Here is a 12,915-nt window from a genome sequence, read left to right as displayed (position 1 = left end):
AGGCTGCCCTGTCCTGGAGGAGGCCGGAAATACACGCTCTGATAAGGGGCTGGCCGATAGTGGGCGGTGGGGGCTGGGGGGGCTGACCGATGGCAGGCGGGGGGGCTGGGGGGGACTGCCCCTGCAGGCAGGACACACAGCGGACTCCCGCCCAGTTGGGCTGTAGCTTCGTGTGGGAGCCCTTGCTCCAGGCCAGGTGATCTCTGCCCCTTCAGAGCCGTGTGGACCCAAGCTCGGTCTCCTCATCTGTGACCTGGGAACAGCAGTCTGTGTCCCGCTGGGCTGCAGTGACGATTAGCCGCATGAACTTCCGCACGGCGCTGAGCCGGGGCACCTGGTGGGCGGCAAGTGCCGAGCGCCTGCTGGCATTTGACTCGTGGTACCCGTGTCGGTGGCCTTTTCCTGATGGGAAGTTGCCATGTCAGCCGCAGACCTGGGAAGCAGCCCCCACGCCTCTTCTCTCTCAGGTCCTCTGTCACCTTCATGGGTCACCAGAGATGGCAGTGGAGGGAATGCGGAAGCTCTCAGCTGGCGGGAGAGGCCTCAGGCCCGGGGGGGAGTGGTCAGAGCCCCGCCCGCCCGGGCCCAGTTGGTGCCCCCCGGGCAGGCTGGCGGTGAGGGTCCCCGGGCCCGTTGCGGGCCTGGGGGTACGTGTGCATGCTCGTGCACGATGTCTTACACACCGGGAGCCTGATTTTGAACTCCGTGCCACCGCGTGCTTGCGGAGTGGCCCCGGGAAGAGGACTCGATGTTCTTTGCCATGAAATGGGAAGACCGGGATCTTTGGGGGGCAGGGACTCCGTGAAATGATGCGCCGTAAGGCTCACTTCGCACACCCTTGCCCTGCACTCAGCTGCCGAGAACGTGTAGGAGGGTTGAACTCTTGGCCCCTGGCGTTTCCCATCAGGCCACTGTGAGACTCGGAGCAGCCCCGGGGCCTCCCAGGGGGCAGAGCCAGGCTGGCAGCAGGAGCAGGGCCTTGGGCACCCCCGGGATGGGTGGCAGGCTCCGGTCCCGTTCGGGGGGCTTGCTTTCCCTGGTGGGCATGATTTCTGCGGTGTCTCTTAAGACCCTCTTTTTTCTCAAATAGCCGTATCGAGATAGTCCTGTGCCCTACAGTTCATCAACTTCAGGTGCCCGGGGGCGCCCGGGTGGCACAGTCAGGCCTCCAGCTCTCGATGTCTGCTCCGGTCATGATCCCAGAGTCTCGAGATGGAGCCCCGCTCTGGGCTCCGGGCCGAGCATGGAGACCGCTTCCCATTCTCCTCTCCCCCTGCTCCGTGTGTGTGCCCGCACACGCACGTTTCCCCAAAAAACAACAAAAAAGTGTATAGTTCAGTGCGTTTTAGGATATTCACGGATGCGTGTGGCGTGTCTGCGGTCAATCTCAGAACACTTCACTGTCTCAGAAGGAACTCAGTGGCCTTAACTATCCCTTCCTTGTCTTTCCATTCCTGTCCTGCCCCCGCCGCCCAGCACTCATTTACTTTCTGTCTCTGTGGATTTGCCTGCCGGAAGGTCGGCGGTCAGTGCCCTCACACACTGTGTGGCCTCTTGTGACTGGCTTCTTTCACTCACCATCACGTCCTGCAGGCTGCTCTGCGTTGTCGCCGGCAGCCGGGCTTCGTCCCGTGGATGGCTCAGTTCTGTCCCATTGTCGGGGTCAAGGCGTCTGTTTGGCCGTTTATGCACAGACAGGCATGACGTTGTGCTAGCTTTGGGCCATTCTAGTGGTGACGAACATTAATACACAAGTTTTTATTTTTATTTTTTTTATTTTGAGAGAGAGCGAGAGAGGCAGAGCGTGAGCTGGGGAGGGGCCGAGGGAGAGAGAGGGAGACAGAATCCGAAGCAGCTCCAGGCTCTGAGCTGTCATCACAGAGCCCGGTGCAGGGCTCGAACTCCCAAACTGCGGAATCATGACCTGAGCCCAAGTCAGATGCTTGACCAACGGAGCTGCCCAGGCGCCCCAAGGCACAAGGTTTTGCATGGACAGGTTTTCTTTACTCTTTGGTGTACACCCAGGACTGGAATTGGTGGGCTAAAGTCATTCTGCGTTGAGTCTTTTGAGAAATTGCCAGACTGTTTTGCAAAGTTGTGCACCATTTTCCATTCCACCAGTAAGCTGCTTCTTGCCTCAGTGTCCCCTGCTTGGCAATGGGGACGGCTCTCCCGTTCCCTTTCCTGACCCGATCAGTCTCAGGGGCCTCCTGAGTGGGGGTGGGGATGAGATGTCGCCCGCTGTGTCCGGGTGCCCGGGGAGCGCCGGTGAGCCAGGCAGGGCATCTGCTGGGCCCAGTCCACGGGATTCTTTCCTGGGCCCTCATGGGTGAGGGGGTTGTCCTCTGCTTGGGGTCTCAGAGCGGAGCCTTCCCAAGGCTAGTGGCACTGGAGGCCGCGGTCTGCAGTGTCTGGTGGGCTGTGTGGCCGTCACTGGAGTCCTCTCCAAGTCCGTGGATTCTTAGCTCGATGGCGCTCAGTGGGGCTGGGGCAGGCACTCCCAGCGAGAGGGTGCCCACCTAGTGTCAGGCCTGGCTGTTTTCTAGATGAGACTCAGAGCAGCGCCTTGTGTAGGGTCCTACTGCAAGAGACTGGGCAGGGAGGCTTGCCGAGCCTGCGGGGCTGTGGCCAGCCGCACCTGCGCGGGTCTGCCCTCTGTCACCAAAAGGCCCCAGTAGCCAGAGGTGTGCGCCAAGGAGAGGCAGCTCAGAGGTGTGCCCTGTGCCCGGGCTCCTTCCCCGAGGGCCTGCTGCTGCCGCCCCCAGGTCTGCAGTCACCGGGTCGCAGCACAGGGGTGTCTTATCACCTGTAGCTGGGGAGCCCCAAGCCCAGGGAGAGGCTGCGGTGCCTCAGGGACCATGGTGCTGTCTGACCTCGCTGCTGGGGGGGCGGCGGGGCGGAGGCCTGGGCCCAGGAGAAGTTTGCATCGGGAACCCTGGAAAGGAAGACGATAGCATGGGCTGAGCGTGCCCCGCCCCCTCTGTCCCGGCACCCCTGGGACGGGGATGGAGGCCCGGCCTGGAGGAGGGGGTGCGGGAGGGCGGGTGGGGCCACTGTGGCCCTCACCCCCTCTCCCCACTGCTTTGAGTCATTGGCTTCCTTCCTGTTCAGAGGCACTATTTTAAGAATGTGGTGTCACCAGAGGGTTGAGGGCCAGGGCTGACACTTCATCTCATAGCAGCTCAGTCCACCTGCAGTTGCTGGCTGCTCTCGGCCACCCCGCCAACTGGCTGAAGTCAGGCCGACGGGGACCCCCTTCCTTCTCCCAGCTCAGCTCTCCTTGTCATTTCTGCTTCACACCCTTGCACGTCCCCGGCCCTGTGCATCCCTGGCCCTGCGTGTCCCCGGCCCTGCCCTATCTTTCTGCCTCCTTCATTGTTTGGGCTGCACCCCCAGTTTTAGAGGGGATGGAGGTAGGGGGAGGGCGAGAGACGGGCCCAGGGCCTCTAGCCAGGAGGGTGGGCCTTCCCAGTGGTACGCAGCGTTCTGCTTGGGTGAGGGGCTCCCCCTTAGGTGCTGTGTCCCTCTGACAGGCGGTTGGAGCCTGTGATGTAGCGAGAGGCAGAGGAAAGCCGCCGAGGGTGTGAGGTCAAGGTCGCCTCAAGGCCACTATGTTGGAACTTGTCTCGTGGGACACAAGGAGGCCTGGCCTGGCCTCACGCGGGCCCCTCTGCAGGTGGCCAGGAGGGGTATAGGGGAGACCCCCCCGCCTTGGGCCCTGCCCCCCTCAGCCGCTCACCAGCCATGGATGGGCCATGGCCTCTCCGACCCCCATCCCTCTCAACTCCCATCACCCCACCCACTCGGGCCTTCCAGAGTTGGCTGCCCCGGGGAGCCTGTCACCATGGTAACGAACGGCCTCCCAGGACTCGGCCCAGATACTTTCCTTCCCTCCCAGGACTCATTTCACTTCGAAGAGTGCTCAGCGATTGCCTCCTTTGGGGACAGCCCGGTGGTTGGAGGCAGCGAGCCTCACAGATTGTCCGAGGTCTTCCGTGAAGGCCTGCTGCCGACGGCCGCCTTGGACGGGGTGCCCTGTCCTCAGCTTACCTAGCCGGGCAGGTGGTCACTGGTGAAGGTGGATTTGGGGGTCACAGGCTGACTGTGCCCTGCTGCCGTCTCAGAAGCCCATTTCCCCTTTGCTGGCCCATCTCATTATGTAGATGTAGGGACCCCCTTCCTGTGCTCCCAGGGTCTCCGCATGTGGGCCGTCAGCCTCTCCCTGTCCCGTTAGGCTGTGGAGACGTTGCTAGTTGCCCTCTTAAAACCAAAACAACACAGATCAGTCACCAAATCTGACGTTTCCTGGGTTCTTCGAAAGCCGTGTGAGGTAGTTCCTATTTGCTTTGTGCCCGTTTTCTTGAGGTGAAAACTGAGGCCCAGTGCATTACCCTCAGGTGCCTGAGGTCACGCAGCTGGTGAGGAAGGTCCCATCTCTTCAATCGAGGTGTCTGTTCCTGGAACGTGAGCAGGAGCAGATGGTCACGCCCACCCCTACGGGGCCTGTGTTTCCTGGGCACGTGGAAAGGACCCGACGCAGAGCCACGCGGGGCCTAACGCACCTGCTGATGCTTTGGAATTTGGCACAGGAGTCTCCACGGGCCCCCTGTGGCTCGGTACTGGCTCCCCTGTGCCATGAGAAGTCCCACGGCGACACTCGCCTGGAATTGCCCTGTGGTTCAGACCCACAATGGGGTTCACTCCCCGCTTCCCGCTGAGCACCGGGGAAGGGCAGCCTGACCCGGTGTGGGGACAGATGGCTTGTGGCTGGGGGGCAGCTGAGCTCGGAGCTTGCAACGGGCCAAGCCCAGTGGTGACTTGTCATGGGAGGGGGAGAGTGTGCGGGGAGGGAGGGAGGTGACCTTGTCGTCAGCCAAGGCTGCATGCTATGTGCGTGTCTGAGGCCTGGGATGCCCAGGGTGTGAGGATCCCTCCTTGAGGACCCTGCCCTGCCTACGGAGGACACAAGGCCTGTTCCTGGGGAGGCAGCTTGTACCCTGTGGCCGTGCTGCCTGTGCTTGGTCCCCATGGGCGGGGACCATCAGGAGGGGTGCCCGGCTGTGTCCCCGGGGAGACGTTCTAGGGCGGAGACATCCGTGCCCTCTTCCCTCGCCCTGGTGCTGCTCTCACGCGTGCGCACGCTCGGTCTCCCGCAGTCGTCCGTGGCGGCACTGGGCGGCTCCTGCTGCGCACGTGTGTGGACGGCGAGGGACAAGGTGACGCCCACGGGCGCACCGGGGGACCCCCAGAGAGAGCGCAAGGGGAGGCCGGAGTGGAGCCCTGCCTCCAGCACCAGAGCCCAGACTGGACTCTAGTAGCAGCTCATTTCTTACCGGCTGTGGGCACTTACTTTAACCTCTCAGGGGCATGATTTTCTCCTTTGTAAGATGGGGATGATCATTGTATCCATCAGCTACTGCCGTGTGACAAGCCAACTCCAAATTTAGTGGCCTGAATCACAGCTACTGTTTCCCCTGAGCGTCAAGGTCAGCCGAGCACTTCTGCTGTTCCTCGGTCAGCGGGCAGGCGGCCGGGGCGGTGGGTGCTGTGTTCTCTCTGCTGCCACAGGCCAGGCGCGTCCTCTCGCCAGGAGCCGGTGAACAAGTGAGGGAGCAGAAACGCAGATGCGCGTTTTCGAGCCTCTGCTTCCGTTAAGTTCGCGAGCATCTCATTGGCTGGAGTGAGGGCGCGGGGACAGGGGAGGCAGGGGATATTGGCACGATCACCCCGTCACTGCACGCCGATGGCGACAACAGTGACACGGGTACCTCTTGGGCCTCTCAGGCCGCTGGGCTGAGAGCTCTGTGGGCACGGCCCGTTTGATCTGCACGCTGGCTGTGAGCTCAGCCTCCTTCACAGCGCAGATCCCGGGGCACAGGTGGCTTATGGACTCACCCAGGGACAGCGGCCAGAGAGCATCAGGGCCAGGCTGCGTACCAGGCTGTGCCCCGGTCCCTGCACGTGGTGCTGCCGTCCAGGAGGGCGGCGCCCTGCAGCCGGTTCTGCTCTGGGGCCCATGCCCACAGCTGCCAGCTGTGCACCCAGGGCCTTCCTCGCCGCCCGGTAGTGTCCCCGCTGCTCCAAAGACCTCCTTCCCCTCTTCGTTCGGACGGGGCATGTTTGGTTCGGATGCATCTCTGCCACTCTGTCCAGACGTTCCGGTGTCGTCTCCGGGTGGAACGCAGCGCCTGACACTCCCCGGCGCCTGCATCAGGGGCGGGGCGGGAGGGCACACATGGCTTCACTCCCTGACAGGTGTCATCCCGGCACCCTGCAGAGCCTGCGCCCTGGACGTGGGTCCTCGGCTGTCCCGGGCCTTCCTTTCCTTCCCTTGACTCCCACGCTCCTGGCAGCATCGGCCCTTTCCTCTGCCAGGCGCGGGGGCAGGTGGCACTTCACCGCCGTCCGCGTGGCCTCTGATGAGCCATGTCGGAAACCGTGGCTGGTCTGCAGCGCCGAGCATGCTCGCTGGTCCTGGCACCACGGCTGTGCCCGGTGGGCTCTGGCCTGTGTTCTGGTTCATGCCTGCCAGTGGCTGGCCCGCTAGAGCCACTGGGGCGGGAGCCACCAGGGCGGCAGTGGGTGCCCGGGGCCTGGGGCGGGGGCCGCCAGGGCGGCAGTGGGTGCCCGGCCTGGCTCCGAAGCTCTTCTCTCTCCGCTCTCCGCAGCCATTGTACAACCAGCCGTCCGACACCAGGCAGTACCATGAGAACATCAAAATGTGAGTACTCACGGGCAGCCTTGGGGATGCATGACCGCCGGGGCCAGGTTGTCTAGCCTCGGGGCTCTGGGGTGGGGATGTGGGTTCTCAGCTCCCAGACGGGCTCCCACACAGGGCCGGGTGCTAGAGGAGGGGGCGGAAGGGGTCGTCTGGGCCAGAATGCTGGGCCAGTTTAGGGCCAAGGTCGGCGTCAGAGCAGGCCCGGGCAGACGGGGCCCTGTGGTTGGGCTCTGGTGTCAGCACATCTGGGAGTGCCGTGCGGTCCGCTCAGGGGCACCCTGTGTGCCACAGCACACTAATCCAGACGCAGAGGCTTTGGACGTGGCCAAGGTGGCAGCTCTCCGCGGTGGGGCCTTTTCCCAGGGGGATGCTGGCAGTGAGGAAATACCAGTGACGTGCCGCATGGAGTTGGTGTGGGCTGACCTGGCATAATGGGGCAACGCGATTGTGCTGGAGGCTTGTGGCTTCCTGTCTTCAAGCTGGGAGGGAAGCGTCAGAAGCATGGCTGCCAGAAGAGGGTTGGCTTTGCAGGGGTGGGGGGGGAATGTGTTAATGGGAACATAGTCCTATTGGCGGAGGAGGGGATATTACCTCATGCTGTTATCCGGGAGCCCGAAAGGTGAAAAGGGCTACAGACCTTGCTGCTTGAAGAGCATGCGGCTTTGAACGCTCGGTGGTGTTAGGCTGGAGGCAGACTCTTTGGGACGTCTTCGGGCTGTTCAAGGTCCGTTACTGTGAGAGGGTGCAGATGTTTCTGTGTGACCTCACAGGGTAGTACTTAGCTTGTCCAGTGGGCAGTCCAGCCTGTTCTGACTGTCCCAAGCTCCCCTGGGGTGGAATCACAGGGTGTACATTGCAGTAGTGAGCTTCCCATCCCTGGAGGCATGCAAACCTCCCAGTGGTCTTTGAATATCCACTGGTGTTGGTCTAGTTGACAGGGATGTCCCTTCTTTTTAGTCTCTGGACTTGTGTGAGTGGTCACCAAAATGGCCACCCCCTTGCACTCTGACGGGCGCCGTTGGCGAGTCCCTCTCGGCCTGGGGCGGGCCAGGGCCGCGTCTGCTGAGGCTCTGCTTCCTTGTGGCCTCGGGGATGTGTCCGCTGCCCGGGTACCGAGTCCCCCTCGACACACACAAGTTGTGTTCCGCTCAGGCCACCCCAGTGCCTTTTACGCTTCCTGGGACCTGCCTCTCCCTGGGGCCGCTGCTGGAGGTGGGGAGGGAGGGGGAGGGCACGGGGCTTCTAGGGCCGCCCCTGCTGGTTAAGGGCGCTGCAGCAGGGTTTCCTTCTGAGCAGGGCTGCTGGGAGCATTCACTTCTTTGTTCCTTTATGCACTCAGCACGCACTTATTGAACACCTACTGTGTGCCAGACCGTCTCCTAGGACCTGGGGATTCAGCTGTGAGCAAAGAAAAAAGACTTCTACTTCTCAGAAGGCTTTGTTTAGTGGTGAGAAGGTGCATTAACCAAGCGAGAAAATATCCCACTGGTCACAAGTACTGTGGGGGCGCCCGGGGGCTCAGTTGGTGGAGTGTCCGACTTCAGCTCAGGTCACGATCTCATGGTTCTTGGGTTCAAGCCCCGCGTCGGGCTCTCTGCCGACAGCATGGAGCCTGCTTTGGGTCCTCTGTCCCGCCACTCCCCGCCCCCACCCGCCCCTGCCTGGCTTGCACTCTGAGATACTTTAAAAAATTATTTTAAAAAGTACTGTGGTCGCACAGCTGTCTTCAGCTCTTTATACGTTGCTCACCTAGTTGTGTTTTTCCTGTTGATGTACTGGTTTTTACAGTAATGTAATACTGAAATCTTACATAAGGTTTTCACTGAAAAATGAGTAATATTTTAAGCTGAATGTGATTTTCATTTATTAAAACAACCATAAGTCCAAACAAGAAAGGAAAAAGGTGCAAACAATATTAGCAGATGCGGCCACGTTTCTGTTTACGTAGAAGAAAGTTATTAACTCACAGAAACCAAAAAAATAGGACTATTTTTGACCCCCCCCCCACCAGTCTTCAATCAGAGAAGGGCTCCGGCTGCTGCAGCACATGCTGGCTAAGGAGGTGACCGCCTAGTCAGATTTGTTCCAAAGCCAAATCACAGGTGGACACGTTTTAAGTTTAAAACCTAGAGATGAATAAATTTAAGATTTCTTACGTAAGTGGGGAATTTTATGTTAGTAAAATATGTCTGTAAGCAAATTATTTGAACTGATTTTTCTTTTTATTTCTTTTAATTTGTTTAAATGTTTTATTTATTTTTGAAGGAGAGAGAGAGCATGAACAGGGGAGGGTCAGGAAGTGAGGGAGACACAGAATCCAGAGACAGGCTCCAGGCTCTGAGCTAGCTGTTAGCACAGAGCCTGATGCAGGGCTTGAACCCACGAACTGTGAGATCATGACCTGAGCCAAGGTCAGATGCTTAACCGACTGAGCCACCCAGGTGCCCTTGAACTGATTTTTATTTAGAATTTTCATTTTCTTCCTAGTTTTCCACGAAGATCATAATGACCTGTAGTTTTAATTTTAGTGTGATCACCAATGAATTCGCGCAGTCACTTGGAGGAATGCTATGAGTGTGCAGAACAGGATGGCAGAGACAGTGGGGGGTGGCTTCGGCTGGGGGGTCACAGCCGAACCTGAGAGCCGAGGGGGCCCTGTGGGGCTGAGCGGTAACAAGCCATGTGGGCCTCCCTGGCAAGGAGAACAGGTTGTGCCGAGGCCCTGGGGCTGGATTGAGCTGGTGAGATCCCAGCGAAGGCCAGCGCGGCCCGAGAGCTGGGTGAGGGAGAGAAGGTGCCGGCCAGTCACCAGAGCTGACGAGCTCAGGCCGTTCTACTTGTGTGTGAAGGGAGGCCAGCCGTGAGGGTTATGGTGGGAGGCGAGGTGCCGAGTCCGTGCTTTCAAAGCGCTCGTGGCTGCAGAGAGAAAGGACTAGGAGTGGGGACCTTGGTGGAGGTGGCCGCAGCCATCCGGGCAGGCAGCGGTGGGTCTGGGAGCTGCGGGACCCGCCAGGGTTGCCTTGTGGAGGGCCAGGAGCAGGGAGGTCCTGTGGCCGCAGAGACTGGGGGCCTGGGCACCAGTGGGGACCATGAAACCACTTCCTGAGATGGGAGTCGGTGGCGAGGGGCTGGCTGGGGGCCATGAGCATCCAGCCCTTGTGGCCAGCCAGTGACTCTCAGTGCCTCAGTTTCCCCATCCGTGAGGTAGGAGTAACAATAGCTTCTGCCTCCTAGGGTTGCCGAGGACCCGGTGACTCGCCGCCCCGAGGCGCCGAGCTCAGTATCAGGCATGGGAAGTGTGCTGGGATCTTTGTCCCTCTTACTACTTTATCCGTCTGTCGCTGTCCGTTCGGCCAGCCAGGGCTGAGCGCTCGCTGTGTGCTAGGCACTGTTCTGGGCCTGACGTTCTGCGATCTGGGGACAGCTTGATAAGGACAAGCAGAGACCCCCCTGTTCCGTCCCCCTCCCTCCTGCTGCTGTCAGTGGCCCGGTGTGGGGGGGTTATCCCCTCCCAAGGACCTTGCTGTCACTTTAATTTCCCTGCGTGCGCTGGGGCTGCATAGTTAAAGCTAATTTCACGCTTGACTTCCTGCTGCACCAGCAATTTCAGACGTGTCCAAGTCACCTGTGCCCACCTCTGCGCTCCCCTCCACCACCTGCGTCGCTGGGCAGTGTGGGGGGCCACCCTTGCCTCGCAGGGCATTCGCTGCGGGATCTCAGCCCTGGGTCTCAGGCTCTGGGAAGCAGGGGGAGGGGCCAGGGCAGCCCCAGAGTGACCAAATGGACACTCCGCAGAGGGGCAGGTCCCCCTCTGCTGGACCCGCCAGGACAGCTCCCCGGGGAGTTAGCCAACTTCGTGAAGCCCCCCGGTGGGATTCTGTGGACGGGTTGAGGGACTGATGCCTGGGGACCGTCCCTGCTCCCGTGTGTCCTGTTGTGGCTGTGCCTTTTCCAGCCACGCCCTCGCCTGGCGTCAGAGCCCAGGCCATGTTCCTCTTCTCTCCCCGGGGCCTGGAGGCCTGTTGTTTCCTGGGGTTCTCTCCATTCCCCTCTTTTCTTGTCAGGATATCCGATGCCTTCCCTCCTGCTGCCTCACTCGAGGGTTGGCTGATTGGGGCCATTAGCCCCAGTGGGGCTGTGCAGGTGGAAAGGGTGTTCGGGACGCAGGTTACTGTTACAGGTTTTTGTGGACTTGGGCTGGAAGTTCAGAGACGTTAAGTAACTTGGCCAGGGCCACACAGCCAAACTTCTAGACCACATGGATGTGCACACCTACACTGACCCCTCTCCTGGGGCTCCAGTCTGAGCTCTGCCCCTCGATACCTGGTGACCTTGAGCAAGTCACGTCACTTTGCTTGTCAGTAAGCCGGTTTTAGGCCATCTGTCACCCCCTGGGACAGGCTCTCCTCAAGGTGTTCAGGGCCCTGCTCAGGTAGACTTCTCCATCTTGCTCTTCCCCTGCAGTTGGGGGTCTGGCTGTACCTGAACACCGCTCCTCACCCCTCCAAGTTCACCATCACCCTCCTTCCCCCGGAACCCAGTGCTCTCATTTTCCTCTGCTGACCTGTTGTTCTGCTTCTCCCAAATCTCAGCTCAAACTTCTCCTCCAGGAAGCCTCCCTTGGTTGCCCCCAAGCTTTCCTGTTTTAGAACCCCATGGGCCCCAGGGCCGGCGGCACCCGAGGCCTGGCCAGACGCTCCTCGAACCTCCTCACAGTGTCCATCCCCTTCTCACTCCCTCCCTGGTTTTGTTTCCTCCCCAGTGCAGCGACAGAGGACGAGGCCGATACTTCCTTACAGGCTGTGCTCTTTTATAGACTTGGACTTTACCCGGAGGTGACAGGTGTCCTTTGCCGCACAAATGCCCCCACCGGCAAATGCACTGAGTCCCCCGCCAGCCCCCCCAGAGCCCTCTTAGAGACTGCATTTGCTGGTTTGCGCCAGAAAGCGCTCTCAGCAGAGTGACGATTGGTCTGCAGTAGGCTCTTTGCGTCCCCAAAACCAAAGCACTTCTCTGGACAAGATAAACACTCCAAAAACCTTTGCCAGAGGACGGTGAGCAAGCAGACGCCCGCAGCCAGGTGGGGGTGGTCGCCGGGAAGGACAGCCGGAGTGGACAGGGCTGGCGGGAGCACAGGCCGTGGCGGGGCCCTGGCCAGTGGGAGAGCCCGTCGCCCCCTCGAAGGGGCGGTCAGGCCCCTGGCTGTGGCCACCAGGGGGTGTGCCGGCGCCTGATCTTTTAAGAGAACCTCTAAGTTTGACTTTTTACACAGCGGCTTCTGGTTCTCAATAATGGCAACGGATTTGGACGGTTTAGAAGGCACTGCGGTCCAAACACCGTGCTCCCGCGGCTGGCTCTGCTCGGGGACTGTGCCCGTTCGCAGCCTGCGGACTCGACATTTGTCCTCTTTGGCAGAGTCACCGGGCGCCAGGCACCGTGCTACTTTGGAAGGAAGCTCGGGTCGGCCGGGAGAGCCCTTCTGTCCCGCAGCAGCTGCGGTGAACGGGGGCGGCTGCCTGCGCCCCCTCTGCCCCCATGGAGACCCCTGCGCACCGAGATCGGCCTGGCTGCAGGCTACCCGGCACTGGCCGGCTGGAGACCCCGGGGCTGCTCCTCTCCCAGAGGCCTGCCATTGGGAGTCCAGGGGCCCCAGGGCCCTCCGTGCCCCTCCCAGCTTCTGGTGCCTTCCGGATGTCCTGTAGCTTGTGGACACCTCACTGTCTCCTCTCTGCGCTCTCCTGTCATCCTGCCTCTGTGTGTCTGTCTCCAAGGCCACGTTTCCCCTTTTCATACGGACGCCAGGCAGATGGGATCAGGGCCACCCTAATGACCTCATGCTGACTTGATGACGTCTATAAGGAGGAGGTTTCCAAATTGGGTGGTATTCTGAGGTCCTGGGGGGTTGGGGCCCCAGTATTATTGGGCCGGGGCGGGGGACACATTTCAATTTGTGACATGCACCGAGCCTCCTGCAAGCTCCAGAGAAGTTGTGTTTGGTCTCACTGGAGCGTTTCAACATAGATCATGACCCTGTTTTTTTTTCTTACGTGTTTACTTTGGAACAGCCAGACTGACAGAAGAGTGGCCAAGACAGTACAGAGAACTTCCTGTGTCCCCAGCAGCCAGCGTCCCCTAGTGTGAGATCTGGCGTTACTGAGGGTGCGTTTGTCACACGCAGAAAGTAACGGCGGCTC

The 12,915-nt window shown here is 60.5% G+C and overlaps 1 protein-coding gene across 1 annotated transcript in view; it reads left to right on the top strand.

Moving 5' to 3' along the window:
* NCOR2 (nuclear receptor corepressor 2) overlaps positions 1–12,915 on the top strand; it is a 174,502-nt gene that overhangs the window by 64,833 nt on the left and 96,754 nt on the right. The window contains 1 exon segment of the mRNA XM_029921630.1: positions 6,669–6,721. Coding sequence (XP_029777490.1) covers positions 6,669–6,721 — 53 coding nt within the window.

This window comes from Suricata suricatta, chromosome 14 (assembly GCF_006229205.1).
Source record: "Suricata suricatta isolate VVHF042 chromosome 14, meerkat_22Aug2017_6uvM2_HiC, whole genome shotgun sequence".
Lineage (NCBI taxonomy): Eukaryota > Metazoa > Chordata > Mammalia > Carnivora > Herpestidae > Suricata > Suricata suricatta.
The sequence above is the reverse complement of the archived record's forward strand: the minus strand, read 5'-3'. Positions and strand labels throughout refer to the sequence as shown.